This window comes from Asterias amurensis, chromosome 2 (assembly GCF_032118995.1).
Source record: "Asterias amurensis chromosome 2, ASM3211899v1".
NCBI lineage: Eukaryota > Metazoa > Echinodermata > Asteroidea > Forcipulatida > Asteriidae > Asterias > Asterias amurensis.
The window spans coordinates 24,059,162-24,077,643 of record NC_092649.1 but is presented as its reverse complement, the minus strand read 5'-3'; the positions used below and the strand labels follow the sequence as shown (position 1 = coordinate 24,077,643).

The window sequence follows — 18,482 nt, the reverse complement described above, 5'->3', positions numbered from 1 at the left end:
ACCTGCTCCAAGCTATCCAACTATGGCCTACCTAGCTCATAGTTGGGAACAACTCTTTTTGAGAAAGTAATTATTTATTCTTATTCTTATTCTTATTCTTTATCAATGAAACTCGGTGTTCTGATATTAAAATAATAACAAAATAGAAAGTTTTACAAACCACAAAATAATAACAAAACTGATAAGTTTTCGCCTGTCGACCTCATGAGTGAGTGACCTCCCCCACCCCGCGGGCAAAACAAAAAATCTGAATGCAAAAAAAATAAATAGATAATAGGGCAAAATTTAGGGCGCGAATTTTGACGAAATTTTCGATGGACAATAATCACGATTTGTGTCCTGTACTAATTCGTCACCGCCATACTGATGAAAACAAATTATTCAGGACTAAAGAAAAGAAAGTGAATTTCAATTTCCTTTCAACAAACTGAGGTAGAGACGGCGCGCATGCAGTGTGTGTTTTCTGATATCATTTTAGGCAAACAGCACCTGCGTATTTATTATGTGTATGATTTTGTTTAACCATAACTTGCTTCCCTTGACCCAGGTGTATATGGGAATCTGCAATAAAAGATACAATACTGGTGGGGAAATGAAACAGTAGGGGTTGATACATGGATGCTTCAGGAGTTGAGAAAGTAAGAACATTAATTTTGTTTCACATGATATAAAACTATGAAAACTGTCACTCGGATTCGACAGTCCATCAATGATGACTGTGAGAGCGGTTCTTGGATAGCGCCCTCTCGTGGGAAAAATTGTTACAATTAATTGAATCGAAACGAGTGATACAATATTTTGCGAGCTATCAAATAATTTTTTTATTTTAAATTAAAAGTTTTCTCAATAACAACGGAAACAGTATTTTGAACAGGATGTTTTTGTGGGGATCTGTTATTTCAAGAATGTGTTTTAGGCCTATTATTATTATTATTTATTTTTTAACGGGAAATTAATTGCGAGATGAGTGTTAAAAGTGTGAGCGCTGATTCATTATTGCTTTTCTCTCCGAGGCCTTTTTTGTTTTTCATTGCTACAGAATGTATGCGGAAGGATAAAAGCATTGGGTACATCGTTAAACATTAATTAAACAAATCGTTTTAAGATAATAGAAGACTTTTGGGATGATTGGTGGCAGCAGACTTACCGGGTAAAATCCATTGTTCTCGGTAAAGTGCGCATGCTTAGAACCACGTAAACAATGGTAAGTCTGCTGCCACCTAGCGTTCCAAAGTATCCCATTGGGGCAATTTTGTAGCAGGGTGAAATCGGATCCAAACAGATCAAGGAAAGTCAACTACTGGTGTGTTCAGTGTTCTTCTTAATTAAGATCTGACTAAAACCACCCAAGTAAAACATGGAATGAGAGAAGCGATCCGGGAAAAATAATGACGCTGGTTCACGTCAAACAAAAAGCGGAATAAATACAACACTCAAGCTACGTTTAATGAGGTAACAGCGGGGTAGGCCTACCAATGTAATCTTTGGCCATTACATTCCCCAACGACAATAGACATTATGCATTGACGTCATCCAGCGGGCATCTTAGTGGAAAAACGCTGACGAAACAATCGAAACGCACAGATTTGTACGCGCGGCGCACAGGATTGACCAATGACAACCTCCTCTTGACCTCTAGGTGAGGGCGCCCTACTGGAATGACGTCATGTGCATAAGGTCTATTGTACCACCTGCAGCACTCAATCGTTTCTTAGATTCAAATGTTTTTAGGGTGACCATTATTATATTCTTTGGAAGGAATTCCTATCTTCTTTATTACATTATAGCGTCACTAAGAGAAACTTACAATTATTAGTTCAATCTCAAAAACAAACTTTCAGTAATAATCTAATGCCAATTCAAACTGCTTCATTATTTACGGAATATCTAAAATATTAAAATATTATGCGGTTACTTTATTAGTGACACTCTGCAATTTAATTAAGTAAAGAAACTTTCAACTATTAGTTCAATCTTAAAAACCAACTTGCAGTCATAATTTCGATTCAAATTGCTTCAGTATACGGCATTTATTAGTATTATAACGTAAAACTATGCGGTTACTTTATATGAAGGACGTTGTGTAACAATCGACTGTAGGTCTAACACCTGGGAGGCTTATTATGAAGTAATGTCCCAACCACTCAGGCAAATGGCCCCTTGTGTATCATTCGAGATATGGCATTAATATTTTAAAATTTAGAAGGTAGAAAGAACAATGAGTGGGACACAAAATGAAGTAATAATAAGCCATAACGAGAAAAGAAAAGGCATGTTTCGAACAAAGAGAGTTTTTCCGTATCGACTGTGAAACCCTTATTAAAGGAACACGTTGCCTTGGATCGGACGAGTTGGTCTATAAAAAAGCGTTTGTAACCGTTTGTTATAAAATGCACATGGTTGGAAAGATAATTTAAAACTAGTCAAAATTTTGACCCCCATAAATGGCCGACCGTGTTAGCCGACGAGGTAAAAGGAAAACCGTGCAATTTTGAGGCATGTTTGTGTGGATCATTGTATTCTACTTTTACAGCATCTTTCTACCCATATGCATATTATAAAAAACCCTTTTTAATGACCAACTCGACCGATCCAAGGCAACGTGTTCCTTTAACAGATCTGAAAAAACAAACATCAGTATTAAATGGCTAAACTTAATACTGGCGACTTTTGACGGTGAGATGTCGTACCGAGGTGAGTCGAGTTATGATTCTATTTTTAAAGATTTTGGAATATCCAATTATGGCACCGTTTATAAGGGAATGGCTTTTGCAACTTGTTGTGTCATGGAGTCTGTGTTATACACTTGCACTACTAAACTTCGAAAATCTGAATTACAAACTGCACCTCTAATACTAAAACCCGTCACTAGGGCGCGGCGTATTTTTTTGCAAGTTAATTAAAGCGAATTAAAGGAATATTGCAGAATTGGTAAGAAAAAAACTCAGTCAAGGGCGCGGCGTGTTTTTTTGCAAGTTAATTAAAGCGAATTAAAGGAACATTGCAGAATTGGTAAGAAAAAAACTCAGTCTAAGATCACAAAATTTACATAAAACTCACACGGTCTAATGATGATGTTAGTAGAAAATATCCCTCAAAATATTTTTGTTTGAAATGTCACATTGTGATGGGAATTTAAAAAAGCTCATTTTGGACTTTAAAGTCACCTGGAAATAGAATTGTTTTCTTTCAAACATAAGAGTATAATGCTTACGAACAATAAAACAAATTTTTTAGTAATTGTTTGTCACGATTTATATGTTTAAAAAATATATAAAGTTGTTTGGGGGGCTGACTCCGCCTACCCCTTTTGTGACGTCAATCGAGGCAGACTTTGCCTGCAATGCGTATTGTAAACACACGTGCAAAGTACATGTACGTCCAAGTCGTGAGTTGGTACATTTCAAAAAGTGTTTTTCTGCATTCAGCAGCAATACACCTGGTCGGCATTGCCGGAAAAAAACAAATTTTCTTTTTTTTAAACGTACAAACTCACGACTTGGTCCGTACTTTGCAATTGTGTTTACTCTACGCAATACAGGCAAAGTCTGCCTCGATTGATGTCACGAACAGCGCCCTCTCGGGTCGGGTCTACTCTTAAATTTGTAAATAATAACTGATTTTTTAAAACCTTAGTTATAACTGTTTATTCACATTCCACTCATCAAAACACATATATTAGTGACATAAGCTGTATTTTGAAAAAATACCACTTCCAGGTGACTTTAACGCTCAGTGAACGTTTTGTTACAACAATGTTGGATCGATGTCTTTCAAATAATGTGTAATCAGTTTTTGACTATTTTCTCGTGATGACCCAGATGGTCCATCGATCTCAAACTTCTACAGATTTTTGCAGTTTATATAACATGTATGGTGGACGTAACAACGTGCCTACACTGGCAACAAGTGCCTTGTTGGCAAAAAAACAATTCTGAAATGTTCCTTTAAGTTTAGGCTATAGACTGAGTGCGCTGGAATTAGAATAATTTGTAACCTCCTTATTGGGAGCTACTGCATAGTGTACAAGTCTTGTCCAATCTGGGGTCTTGCAGTTCCTGTACAAGAAAGGAAGGAAACATACATAAAATAATAATAACCTGGCCTATTATCAGATTTGACTCAATATGGAGGTATAATAACATATTAAATGCAACTTAATGTATTTTAAGAAAACAAGTTAAAGTACCAAGAAATAATTCAGTAGGGTAGTAGAAATTACATATATACTGTTTAAAACTCTATCAAACCCCAACATATGAAACATTCTCAAAATGATGGTAAGTTAATGTCACAAATAGAACACAATCATCTCCTGAACGTACCTTCAAGACAGACGACTCCAGCAGTTTCTGTGCTGTTACACGTCGGCTCATCCCAGCATCGCGATGGGCAGTCTGTGATCTTGGCCTCGGAACCATCACACATCAGCCCATGCATGTATCTGATGGGACCACTCTCACTGCTAAAGTAGCCACCGGACTTGGCCTCCTCTGCCCCGGCAAAGCCTAGTTGCCTGCACGCCACCCCAGCATCAGTGATGTCCCAATCGTTATCACAGATTGCACCCCAATAGCCGTCCTTGTAAATCTCCACACGCCCACTAGTACCATTAGATTCACCCGCTAGTCGAATGGTATCTTTACGATTGGAACAAAATAGAAAATCACTAATAACTAATGGTAAAGGATACAACAAAACTGGACGGCTGTTAGCAAGAGATTAAACATTTTTAATTTACACGTTAGTTTTTGTAACTCTTACTTATGGTCGGGTATAAAAAACGTTCCATGGTTTTAATTGAATCATATAAACGAAATTGGGAAAGGGGAGGACAAACTTGAAAAGGGCAATGACAAAATAACATAAAATCCAAGCTCAAATACCCCCCCCCCCCCCCCGTTTAAAACTATTTCCGGGTCAGCGTAACCCGCGGTAATGGGTCAAACTTCCCTGTGACTTTACATCCGGGTCAATATTCTGACCCAGGAGTGTTTTTCTTTCAGAGTGTACGGATTCAAGTCCTTACTTGGTTTACAGACAACTCCCGCTGTGCTGTTACACGGCTGAAACCCGTCACATACAAATGAACATTCGGAGATGTAAGGTTCCGTCCCTCTGCAAGCAACGCGATCCATCACTGTTGGAAGTTGTGTCCCTCCGAAGAACGAACCGTTCTTTGCTTCGCTCGCTTCAATATAACCAAGCTGTCTGCATACAGTAGTCGCATCCTTGAAGTCCCAGTTAGTATCACAAACTGCACCCCAACCATCGTCATGGTAAATCTCGACGCGACCACTTAGTTCGTCATCACCTCCCACTAATCGAACGATACCATCTTAAAAACAACAACGAAACATACAAGGAGTTACTTATCGAGACAATTTGCATTCATCCCCAAAAGAGCACTATAAAAATGTTCAGCTAAAACATGCTACTGAGCGGTTTAGAGTACTGACTCACGTGTTTTTAACCAGATTGGTCGAGTCCTTGTCTTGGCATTTTATGGCTTATTAAGATATCATACCGTAATAGTTGCTTTTGTCCTTCGGGTTGGACATTGAGCCCTTTGTCCCGTGATAGGATTGGTAGTGTACTTTATAAAGAACCCACAACACATCGTGAAAAACTACAAGGGTTAATCCCGGTGTTTCTGGTTCACATACATAATAACAAATTCTTATATAGCGCATTTCACAATAACCGTATCAATGCGCTTTACATTAGTGCCCTGGTCATAGAGCCAATACACTCCTGTAATGTTTCTCAACTCCCTATGTTAGGGAGTATACAGCCCTGAGCCGACTGTAAGGCGCTTGTGGCTTTTTCATTCACAATATCAACCTCTACCCTCGCAGGTACCCATTTATACCACTGGGTGAAGAGAAGCAATTATAGTAAAGTATCTTGTTCAAGGACACAAGTGTTACGACCGGGATTCGAACCCACACTCCGGTGACTTAGCACCAGAACTTGAATTCGACACTCTTAACCACTCGGCCATGACACTCTACATAGCAAGCACCCTTGTTGTTTACATAATATTTCACCAGGCTTGTGAGCTACCTTAAGTGATCAACCTCACTATGAGGCATCATTTGTGTCATTGCCAGAAATATATCATAACATAACAGTAATTACCTCGACACCCAAACACTTCGAAGTCCAGGGATAAATAACGGTTCCACGTTATTGGCAGTAGCCGCAAAAATCGTGCCCTCAGCGTCACAGGAAAGCTAACAGTCGCTTGTCGACCAGAAATGTCGTTACCATTGAACTGTGGTGTTTAATAGAAACATTTTAATACATGATGTATATAATAGTAATTTATTAATTATAATAATAATAAATCGATACTTCACCTTTTTGATAACCAAGACCATAAAAAGGTAGTAAGTTAGCTAATTAACGCCGTTGTGAAAAGTAATTTGTAAAGTATACACTTTTTATTGGTGTATCTTTTTTCGATCGAGTTTCTAATCCAGCCGTCGATTTCACAAAGAGTTAGGACTCGTCTTATCTCAAGTTAGGATGAGTAACTCTTCCTAACTTAGGATTAATCTTAAGGTCTGCATGCTACAGTGCAGGGTTGGGACTCGTACTAAGTCCTAAGATTAGTCTTAAGTTAGGAAGAGTTTTGTGAAATCCACGGCTGGCTTGCTTACCACTAAGGTATTTCCACCCTCATCGTCAAAATCTTTCCAGCTCCCCGAAGATCCAGTTTGACTATACTGCACACTGAAGGTTTTAACATAGTCAATTGTAGTCCCCTGTACAATGACTCCAGTTAGCGCTGGACTTGGTAATCCCAAGTCAACTTGAATCCATGAGTTTGTGGTTGTACTGGGGCGCCAAAATTTGTTGTTATCTGTTCATAAATTGACACCGTTTTTTAAGTCTATTTTGTTTAAATTTGACTTTAAAAAATGTGGGTTTTTTTAATGAGTACTTGCTTTCAAATAACTTACAATTGGAAATTACAAATAACTTACCATCGAATTGGAAAATACAACTTGTACCTTTTTCCAGCAATATTAAAAAGATTACTTGCTTGGGTGAAAAAGACAAACAGGAATGGTAGAAGCAGCATTGAAAAAAAACCCCATAAATTTCATGGACACAAAATTTAAAGTGTTTATTTCCTGACTAACCATTAAGTCGAGCGTATCTTGGGTAGTATGATGAGCTGTAGTAGCTCGATGCAGTAATCTTAGCGTCAGGAATAGCACCATTCTCCATTCCTAGAGGTGCACTGATACATGGTGGCCCTGGAAACAAAACAACAATAGGTGTTAAGTTTGCATCGGGTATAAAGAATATCAATTTTGGTCTTGTATACCCTTCGCTTGGCCCCATGCAGCGGCCAGTCTATCCAGGACCGCTGGGATGGGCTAATCGCTTGCACAGATTCTTCTTCAGGAAGTACGTCATGTATGCAGTGCATAGAAATATGGCGCAGTGCGAGTGTGATGCATGATGGGACTGCGCATTATTAAAACAATGGGCGTGCATGATAGGTTTGGTAGTTAAAGCAAGGCGTGGTGACGAGCGATACCCTTACATCGATGTGTGTCAGCGCTGTATACCCAGGGGTCGATTTCACAAACTCGTCTTATCTCGAGTTAGGACGAGTAACTTGTCCTAACTTAAGATTAATCCTAAGGTCTGCATGCTACAGTGCAGGGTTGGGACTCGTCCTAAGTCCTAAGATTAGTCTTAAGTTAGGAAGAGTTTTGTGAAATCGACGGCAGTACTTTCCCGAGTTCTGTAAAAAAAAAATACAGAGTATATACTCTCTAAATGTAAAAGAGTGAAAAACACCACTGTTTACATTTCGAGTTGTCCCTCATATGGCTCTGTCAAAAAAGTGATGGTTATTTCACTCTTTTAGAGGGGTTTCACTCCAGGACAGAATGAAAAATCACTAAAAGGATGCAAACTTCAGTCTAAACGAGTGAAAGACTACTCGAGAAAGAGCATTGAGAGAGTATTGGGCAATCTCGGTGGTCTAGTTGGTGTGACACTGCTCTAGAAAGGCAAAGGTTGTGGGTTCGAATAATATGCCTGTGATTTTGTTTTTCTCACAGAACTCGGGTAAGTACTGAGTACACATCGGTGTATTGGTAAAACCATAATTAACATCCCAACAAGATTAGTTATATGCATGGCATCTCAAGTAAACACCAAGGATGGTGAAAATCACACTCATCGTGTTTAATACCAGTGTCATATTTGTTAGTGGTTGTAAAATATGAAAACAAAAGGCAACTGTTGGACTATTAAACACGTTTGCAAGGAGTTGTCATTATCAAGTAACTGACAGTACTGGTTTTGTCTGTATTTAAGACTGACGGTAATAGCACATAAGGATATTCTGGTTTTGTTCACTAACAACTTCAAGTTTAAGAATAAAATAGAGCAAAAAGAGCTAAAGTTTAGAACTTCTCAGAGACATTCTCTGAAAGTGTTTCAATAATCAGAAAAAAAACATTGATTGAGAAATGATAATTGCTCAGAAACGTGTAACGATACACTTCTAAAAATTGGTTTATGTCACGTGGCCCTCAAGGGGAGGACTTGATTGCCATAGTTTTGAGGTGCTTGATAAGGAGGGGGTTATGGGTGGTGATTTACCTGTTACATATGGCCCTTCGATATCCACGCTGACGGGATAGGCAATACAAAACCCTAAACATACAGGAAAAAGAATGCAAAGAGGAAAAACTCAAATTATTCACTAATTGAAACTTGACGCGCGAGAAGTTCGGGAATGGGCGTGGTCGTATAATAGGGACTGTGGAAATATTTGTCAGAAAAAGTTAATTCTTGACTCACCGATATGTTTTTGTTTCAAGTCTCATTCGAGCAACAAATGTTGGGGCGCATTCACACTTGGTCTTTAGAATCATTCGATTGTTTTAATTTTGTATATTTGTATATTATTATACATCAGCGATCACCTGTGAAAAATATAATTTCAAAAGGTGGTTGCGTTTTTGAGGCATCACCGAAAAGCTGGAGCAGTTTTGTCCATACGCATGAAGAACAACCCGTATTTGAAATACACAATCTGAGCAAAGTGTCATGCTAAGGCCTATAAAACGTTTCCCAGAAAAAAAAATATTGTGGAATCCTTTTCTCTAAAAAAACATATTCTTCTAGAAGGGAATTACATTATAACATTATCAACACCTGTAATAAGTTTTGATGGTCAACAATTCTGTAGTTATTACCAAAGGCATAACCTCCCTATAAAGTTGATGAACCGAAACCGAGACTCGGGACGTTATCTTCCCCAATCTCCATTTTCCTACAACGAGTTACGCACACTCTTAAACCACACTCTTGAAATAAATGCATGTTTGTTTGGTGTCTGCTTTCTATGAAACAGATACTTTGAGCTGTTTAGCTAACAATATGAAGTTCTATTTACTTTCTAACTTCATTGTCTGGATTGCAGTGGAATCTGTAGTAATTGTTTATCATTTGTCTTGTTTCGATCGAAGAGCATGGTTTACAAGTAGATCTGTTTAATATGAAGAATGTAGTATTGTTCCAAGACCTTCGCATGGATTCGTTCCCAGCCCCACCACATGCTTTATGCGAAAGTCTGTTCTCGCTACCATTTGGGCAGCGCGCCTTATCACCCACTAACTTTGCGTAGGTCCGCCTCCGAAACGGCGACTTCGGCTACAGCTGGCTAGATCGCGCGCGTCTGGCTATTCTTTAACAGTCGTCAACCAAAGTGATTTTAACCAGAAAAGTTTGGGTCGGGTTATTGGGTTATCACGTTACGTGTCGTTACGTTACGTTACGTTACGTTACGTTACGTTACGTTACGTTTCGTTACGTTAAGTTATGTTACGATTATGAGCGGTGACGTCTTGAACCATTACTATGAACTATGTTTCACCAATGATGTGAAACGCTTGTTTTAGGAGGTTTGTTAATTATTGTCGGGTTGACTTTCGTTATCTCCACGATACAGGTCTGATTGATGGGGGGGGGGGGGACTCCAGTTAAAAATAGAAATGACATTGTTAATTCTCACTCATTCTGACGAATTGGTTGTTTGCATTATCACTTTCTGGCCAAATTAAACTCAGATGGGAAAAAGTGGGGATACAGACCTTAATATCACGGTGTGGCGTGTTGATTTTACTCCATTCCAACTCATTGTAACCAAACTGAGGCTGGACGAAATATTAGTATGGTGCCATGCGCAATTAATGTTAGCATTCACTGTTATTGGAAACAGGGAACATGACCAAGATGGTGACAGCATGATAAAGGTCTATAAAGAGGGTAAACTGTCACAAAGGATACTTACTTGAGTAAACCCTTCAGTGGAGCGCTGGACAGCATATAAATACAAGTACATTTGTCATTGATCAACACCAAATCATTTAAATTTTACCCAGTCAGTTTCCCCTTGATGCTTAAAAAGGCAGTGGACACTATTGGTAATTACTCAAAATAGTTATTAGCATTGGTATTAACGAATAATGGGGATAGTGGTAGTATAAAACAATGTGAAAACATATTTCTTGTTCTAATGGTCCGAACATAATGATTAGATGTTCCATGGGAACCGACACACATTTAAAGGAACACGTTGCCTTGGATCGGACGAGTTGGTGTTTCAAAAGTGTTTGTAACCGTTTGTTATAAAATGTATATGATTGGAAAGAGTTTCCAAAAGTAGAATACAATGATCCACACAAATTTGCTTCGAAATGGCGTGGTTTTCCTTTTACTGTGCGAACTAACACGGTCGGCCATTTATGGGAGTCAAAAATTTGACTCCCATAAATGGCCGCCCGTGTTAGTCGACGAGGTAAAAGGAAAACCGTGCAATTTCGAGGCATGTTTGTGTGGATCATTGTATTCTACTTTTACAACATCTTTCTAACCATATGCATTTTATAAAAAACGGTTTCAAACGCTTTTTATAGACCAACTCGTCCGATCCAAGGCAACGTGTTCCTTTAAGATCGAAGCATTCTGACAATGTACACATTGGTTCATAAATCACTACTTATTCAAAGAATTCAGTTTTCTGCACACATTAGTATTTTAGACACATTATAATGGGTCACTATAGACTAATCTGTCATCCAACACTATTTTTGTCAACCCTTTACCTAGTTTATCCACCCAGAAATCACGTATATAAAAGAGTGGTCTTTAAAGGGCCTTTTATTAATAAATCAGCGGAATATTGCTCCACAAATTTCCTAGTTATTAAAAACAAATATGAAGCGGGTCCTTCCACCCTCGCCCCTCGGCTGCCCTTATAGGGTTGGCTAAAAAGAAATGTTTATCAAATTAATAACAGCAGCTCACCAGACAGAAGTGCACATAGCAGCAGTTTCGTAGTGGCTACTGGGACCGAAGACATCGTGGAGATCCTGGATACTCGAGGACGGCTGATAATGTGGTGCGTCTCACGGGAACAGGCCAACTTTTATATCACTCGTTTTCAGGAAGCAAAACTAACTGTAAACGTCAAGTGATCAATCCGGACTTGCCCGTCTCGATGGTGTGTCCAAATAAAACTGGCGGGAACGGTTTTTGGTTCGTTGTTTACATGTTCAATTAAGACTTTTTGAAGTGATGTGCAAGTAAAGCATTTCAAGTTTTGTTTAAGGTAGACTGCAGTAGGCATACTCTGACTTTAATGAGTAACTAGCAGGAAGCAAATGCGTTATGAGATATCAAGCTAGCAGACGTTTATTAAATGTTAACGGGATTTCGCTTTTAATAGTTCATTTTAATTGTCTAATTGCAATAAAAGGCTAGGGTACCATGGTATCATGTCCACATTGGATTGGGTCTTCTCATTAGTGTGGAAATATTGACTGCTATGAGGGGCAAAGTTTATAGGCCCAGAAGGTTAAGTCAAAACCATGACTATGCCCGAAGCGAAGCCGAGGGCATAGTCATGGTTTTGACATCACCGAGGGCCTATAATTTTAACTGTTCCCCGATTATTAAGCAGTCAACATTTCTTTTATATACCGAATAAAGATTCTTTCAATCAACAACACTGACTGCGAAGAAAGGTCGTTTGCGAAAAAAAAAAGTTGCGCCGTGACACGGGGAACGCTAGTCGTACATTATACATATCATAGTTGCGTTATTTTCAGGGCGGGCATAGTCAATTGACTATGCCCCGGGCATAGTCACCATGACGTCAACTTGACAGAAAAAGGGGCATAGCTATTTCCATGACTCCATTGATTAACCAATCAGATTAGATGATTCTATATATGAGGTATATAACAGGCTATATCATAATATGATTACATTTCCAAAGCTAGTATACAAAAAAGGCTTCAGTAAAAGGCAAGCTATTGATGAATGATACTTTACAATGGGTGCGTTCGTTTAGCTTCCCTGGGTCGACCCCGACGTGTGACGGTTTTTTTTCTAGGACGAACGTGTGCAGATAATTACCCACGTTTGTCCTAGAAAAAAAAACTGCCACGCACCGGGGTAGACCCAGGGGAGCTAAACGAACGCACCCATAGTGTCTCTCTCGTCCATCTACATGCTTTATATTGGGTGTGCGTTCGTTTAGCTTCCCTGGGTCGACCCCGGTGTGTGTCATTTGTTTCCCCCAGGACGAACGTGTGCAGATAATTACCCACGATTGTCCTGGGAAAAAAAATACGCCACACACCGGGGTCGACCCAGGGAAGCTGAACGAACGCACCCAGTTCATGATTGTATGTTGTTGTTGCGACTGGTGTCAGACTTAACAATCAGCAATCACAACCATCCAATTTTATCAATTTTAAGACGGTGAGGTATATCAATGTTTCTGATGCCAGACTTGTCTGTTCTCAGTTGTGCTTTTTTAATTACCAGCAGTGGACAAAATAGACCTTTTCGCAAATATCCATTGCGCAAGCGCTAACTGTTAAATGAGGTGCATGCTGGTCTAGAAGGGATAAAATTAATTGAACGCTAGCTAGACCAGCGTGCACTTCATCCAATGCCTACAGCGCACGTACCGAGTATTTGCAATAACGTCTATGTGACACTTAGGTTGTATCACGCCCTCTATCGATCAATCTAGGGATAATCCTTATATTCCGGTTCATCATTATATTCCGGTTCATCATTATATTCCGAGTCATCATTATATTCCGATTCATCATTATATTCCGGTATTCCGATGCTTCCATCACCGCTTCCATTACAACCACTACCTCCATCGGCCGAATCGAAATCTTCATTGTCACAAGGTACCTCACTCTGTGTATTAAAGGAACATTACAGATAATCACAGATTTAAATAAAACTTACACGGTCTAATGACGATGATAGGATAATAGATGTTAAATTTACAACGGGGATAAAGAATATTAATTTTGGTTTTTACCCATACACCGATGTGTGTTAGCACTGTATACTCAGTACTTTCCCGAGTCCTGTGAAAAAAATATCACAGGCATGTTACTCGGGTGGGATTCGAACCCACGACCCTTGCAATTCTAGAGCAGTTTCTTACCAACTAGACTACCGAGGTTGATAATATTCTTTATCCCCGATGCAAATTTAACATCTATTATATCGTTGCGGTACCCGCTGCAAAAACATAGGATTCGAAATGCATATAGCTACCGGGCAACCTCGGTAGTCTAGTTGGTAAGACACTGCTCTAGAATTGCAAGGGTCGTGGGTTCGAATCCCACCCGAGTAACATGCCTGTGATATTTTTTTACAGGACTCGGGAAAGTACTGAGTATACAGTGCTAACACACATCGGTGTATGGGTAAAAACCAAAATTAATATGATGATAGTAGAAAACATCCCTTGAAATCATTCTGTCTGAAATGTCACATTTGATAAGAAATAAATAAAACTCAATTCCCGTTTTGAGTTTATCGCTCAGTGGTCCTTTTATTCAGCTTTGTTTCTTTTTTGCATCGATGTCATGCAAATGTGTAATCGGTTTTTCACCATTTTCTCGTGACCCATCAGATGGCCGATCGATCAAACTTCAACAGGTCTATCAGTTGTTTGTTAGCAAAATCCATTAATCTGCAATGTTCCATTAAAGAAACACAATGAGAATAAAATGATGCATTTGCCGAGTTCGTCTTGTTTTTTCAGTTAGATTTTAGTGTTAGCTTGTGGTTTGGTTTCGTGTTACGAAGTATAAGTAAGAGCGGGGGCGGGGCCTGGAGCTGGGGATGCTCGAATAAAAAAATGTTAAATTCTCCTGTCGTATAGTCACTTAATCTATCTACATGATAACTCCCATGTAAATAGTATTTAACTTGTTGGCATCAAACCAAAATTAAAAAGAACTCTTTGAGAAGTTTGCACAATAGCAGTGTTATTCTTTTCTTTATTTTCTTAATTTGTGTTCATTATGTGATACTTCTAATAATAATATTGTTTGTACTATTTTTAGGCATACCTCACCAGCATTCCCTTGACTGTCGTCCTCTGAAATAAAGCACAATATTTGTTTTTGAAAGTTTGTTTACAGACAATTTACACTCAGGATTGAAATAAACATCAATTAATCTTATATAGAACATAATAAGACTTCGCTATAGATACTTTCTAAAAAGTGCAAAGTGCAGTTTTTCCCTCTATCGCTTAACCAGAAGTTATAAAGACATACAAATATGAACAACTCAATGTTGTTTTCTTTACATGTTCAAATTGGACAAAACAGATTAAAGGCAGTGGACACTATTGGTAAACTTAAAATAATTATTAGCATAACACCTCATTGGTAACGAGTAATGGGGAGAGGTTGAGAGTATAAAATATTGTGAGAAACGGCTCCCTCTGAAGTAACGTAGTTTTCGAGAAAGAAGTAATTTTACATGAATTTGATATCGAGACCTCATAATTTAGAATTTGAGGTCTCGAAATCAAGCATCTGACAGCACACAACTTCGTGTGACAAGGGTGTTTTTTCTTTCATAGTTATCTCGCAACTCCGACGACCAATCGAGCTCAAGTTTTCACAGGTTTGTTATTTTATGCTTATGTTGAGATACATCAAGTGAGAAGACTGGTTTGACAATTACCAATAGTGTCCAAACTATTTAATAAATATATCACGATTTGATGTTACAAGTTAAACCTACCTGGATTGTATAAGCACGGGTCGTTGTCACACAATTTGCTTCCAATCTTATCCCCATGACACGGATATCCACCGAATGTAGGGAGTGGGTTGTCACACTGTCTCTTTCTTGTTTTAAAACCATTAGTGCCGCAAGTCGATGAGCATTTAGACCAACTGGACCACTCACCCCATCCTCCGTTAACTGTTTTAGCACACAGTAAAACAAAACGAAAAACTTCATCAGTAAGACGCGATGCTCACACACGTGGATCGTTGGCACTTGTGTATACAGATATTATAGACTTTGTTCCAAGTATGTGATCATGGCCTTTTTGTCCCCGATAAGTACTGCCTAAACTAGCGCCCTCTTGCGGATTAAGCTCCGTCATTAGCCTACGATTGAGTTTGTGCGTTTGATATGCTAATATGTGGGAGAGTTTTTAATGGAAATGTTTTCAATCTAGGGCAAAAGTACAACTAAAATCAGCAAAACGGCATCCGTTGTTTTGATGAGCTCCTGTATCCGTTCCTAATAACAAACTTTCTGCATGTAACAGAGTGAAAAACACTCCTTTTGTCCGCCATTACCACTCTTGCAAAGAGCCATGGTCGATTTAGAGTGAAGTTCGTTCAAATTTCTCTCAAAAAGAGTAATATAGATTGACTTTCACTCTCAAAAGAGCAAAACTAACACCAGTTGGAGAAGAGAGTGAACATTTTTACATTAAGATAGTACGGAAGTCAGATAAACACACAAGTGATGACGTATCCGTCTGTATCTATAGCTACGTAACCAATCGCTCTTACCTACACATGTGGCGCTTGAACAAGGCTCGTGCTGCACACTGCTGCCTATGCACATTTTCCCTCCATGTAGCGGGAACGGATTGGTACAAAATCTATTTCTCCATGCAGTGCCCTCCATGCCTTGTGAACATTCTTCAGGGCAGTGCCATTCCTTCCAGTCACCCCATCCGCCATCAACTATGACAGGAGAAGATAATAGGAGACTTGGGAATGAACATATATTTTTCTCTTGAGGACGAGAAGAATGATACTATATAGAAATAGTTGCTGTAACACCATGTAATGACTATCTCTCATGAGTTGGGGTGGTTCTGAAAAGAACCGTTGGTTTCAACTCGACGTTTCGATCAGTATGCTCTGATCGTCTTCTGGAGAAAGCTTCAGTAGATACTGTTGAGAATGAGACCACAACGGCTCAGAGCCAAAACGACCACAAAAGAGATTTACAAATGGTTGTACCTGCAAGTTTACGTTTTATTTAATTTCTTCCTATTTATTTTTTAATGAATTTTCGTCGGAGCGTAACTTTATCTGTGTCTTCATACTTGAACATCCGCGCTACTAAGGAAGATCGGACAACAATCTGACAAAGTATTCTAACAACTCAATTTGAACAAAGTTGTTTATCAATAACAAAACTAAATTGTGTAGAAAAGGAGGACAAATCAAATGTTATCACATTGGCTTTTTTTTTTCTCAAGTAAGAGTATATGTTCCAAACATATTATTGATGGTTTGTTTTTGAAATCTTTACTAGGCTAATACAACATTCTTGAGTTTTCACTCATCTTTTAGTTAAAAAAAAAATACCCCAAGATGACCTTGAACTTGACTCACTTGGGCATCTGCGGTTTGAAGTGCATGTGCGTTGTGAGTTCACGTCCCCCTGGCAATCCAGCCCGCCGAAATCAGGTTTCGGATCTGTACAACTCCGGTAACGGTTCTGACGACCCTTACGTCCACATGTGGCTGAGCAGGGTGACCAGGCACTCCACTTGTTCCATCCGCCATCGACTTTAAAAACAAAGAGACACAATGGGAGACTTTCCAACCCTAGGTGGCATCAGACTTACCGGGTAAATTTCCATTTGTTACGTATTTCTGAGCATGCGCACATTACCGAGAACAATGGATTTTACCTGGTAAGTCTGCTGCCACCAAGCGTCCTGAAAGTCTCCCATTAAACAGTGGGAGAGGAGAGGTTTTATTGTATACCCTGCGACCCACTTTTATCTGAGCGTCTCGTGGCCATTTTGCCTTTTTAGGCATTGCGGACACTATGAGTGCACTGTTGGTTTGGGTGTATATACAGACCAATTTACACAAACTTAATAGTGTCATATGATGAGTGTGTCCATATCTCAGAATGAATTGGTTGCCTTCAAGTTTAAATTTGCCAGAAAAAACCCCGTAACATCAGTATTGTATTTCTTTCATCGTATAACTCTGACGTGTGCATGACGTTGTCACCTTGGTCTCCATTTTCATGTTCTGAAATGAACTCTTTTTTCTATAATAATATACAGTATAAGTATTTTAACATAAAAAAAAACTGTATAAAGAAAATGTCAGGTCCACCTTACTTGGGCACTTTATTTTATTGTTGCACCATGCGACATCCATGTAGTCTCCTGTGCAGTCGTCACCACCATGCTGCGGTAGCGGGGAGTCGCATTCGCGGGATCGGGACTTTGCCTCACCACAGGTGGCGCTACATTCACTCCATTGGCTCCACTCGCCCCATTGTCCATTCACTATTACGTGTTAAATCATTGTCCAAGGTTAAGTAGTTGACACGTTTGTAAAGTGCAAAATAAAGAATAGATTTAAAGACACAGGATACTATTGTCAAAGACCAGTCTTTTCACTTAATGGTGTATCTCAACATATGCATAAAATAACAAACCTGTGAAAATTTGAACTCAATTGGTCGTTAAAGTTGCAAGATAATAATGAAAGAAAAACACCCTTGTCATACGAAGTTGTGTGCTTTCAGCTGATGCTTGATTTCGAGACCTAAAAATCTAATTTGGAGGTCTCTAATTCAAATTTGTGGAAAATTACTTATTTTTGAAAACTACGTTACTTCGGAGGGAGCCGTTTCTCACAATGTTTTATATGAACACCCCTTACAAATATTCTGCCTTTTCATTGGTTTAGAGCGCGTCACATGATATGTCTTAGTTTTACTAGATGGCGGCCGTGTGATGGTGCATCGTTTGCCGTGTGATAGTCCGACGACTATCACACGGCGTGCAGTACCCTGACGTATTTTTACCCACCTTAAATCCAATCAGTTGTGTATCTGAAACGCGCATATACGAACGTTACATGTACGAAGATGATAAATAGTCTGTTGTGTGTATATAATAAAACAAATATTATTGACTGCTTTAACTCGTGCTATGGTTAAAACTACGACTCCCTCGGTGATCCCCGGACCGTTCCATTTTCCCTGGGCTGCGCGGGGTCGACCCAGGGAAGCTAATCGAACGCACCAAATACTAACCGCCAAATCAGACACATCAAGAGACTTGGTGCTCGTAGCCATGCTCATAGAATCCCTGAGCAACA

At 39.1% G+C, this 18,482-nt stretch overlaps 2 protein-coding genes across 3 annotated transcripts in view; both read right to left on the bottom strand.

The window, feature by feature from the left end:
* Nucleotides 1-802: 802 nt before the first annotated feature.
* On the bottom strand, nucleotides 803-11,540 carry LOC139954282 (neurotrypsin-like). The gene is made up of 8 exons (XM_071954015.1): nucleotides 11,347-11,540; nucleotides 8,635-8,688; nucleotides 7,152-7,268; nucleotides 6,666-6,868; nucleotides 6,142-6,277; nucleotides 5,030-5,338; nucleotides 4,326-4,640; nucleotides 803-4,058 (listed from the first exon to the last, which is right to left on the bottom strand). The coding sequence occupies exons 1-8, from the start codon at nucleotides 11,399-11,401 to the stop codon at nucleotides 4,012-4,014; spliced, it is 1,236 nt and encodes a 411-aa protein (XP_071810116.1). The 5' UTR covers nucleotides 11,402-11,540; the 3' UTR covers nucleotides 803-4,011.
* A 1,050-nt stretch (nucleotides 11,541-12,590) lies between these two features.
* Nucleotides 12,591-18,482, bottom strand: part of LOC139954280 (coadhesin-like) — a 42,569-nt gene continuing 36,677 nt past the window's right edge. For both annotated transcript variants that reach the window (XM_071954012.1, XM_071954013.1), the window contains 6 exons: nucleotides 17,492-17,662; nucleotides 16,746-16,922; nucleotides 15,909-16,085; nucleotides 15,121-15,303; nucleotides 14,436-14,464; nucleotides 12,591-13,263 (listed from right to left, as the gene is read on the bottom strand). In XM_071954012.1, the coding sequence (XP_071810113.1) occupies nucleotides 13,081-13,263; nucleotides 14,436-14,464; nucleotides 15,121-15,303; nucleotides 15,909-16,085; nucleotides 16,746-16,922; nucleotides 17,492-17,662 (920 nt within the window). In that variant the 3' untranslated portion in view covers nucleotides 12,591-13,080. The remainder of the gene's footprint in view (nucleotides 13,264-14,435; nucleotides 14,465-15,120; nucleotides 15,304-15,908; nucleotides 16,086-16,745; nucleotides 16,923-17,491; nucleotides 17,663-18,482) is intronic.

What these genes read in the sequence shown, in the direction of transcription:
- LOC139954282 (XM_071954015.1), bottom strand. Translation starts at nt 11,401, where the DNA reads ATGTCTTCGGTCCCAGTAGCCACTACGAAACTGCTGCTATGTGCACTT. An exon ending in GCTATGTGCACTTCTGTCTG is followed by an intron (nt 8,689 to 11,346) that starts GTGAGCTGCTGT and finishes CTGTATGTTTAG; the next exon opens with GGTTTTGTATTGCCTATCCC. An exon ending in CGAAGGGCCATATGTAACAG is followed by an intron (nt 7,269 to 8,634) that starts GTAAATCACCAC and finishes TTTTGTTTCCAG; the next exon opens with GGCCACCATGTATCAGTGCA.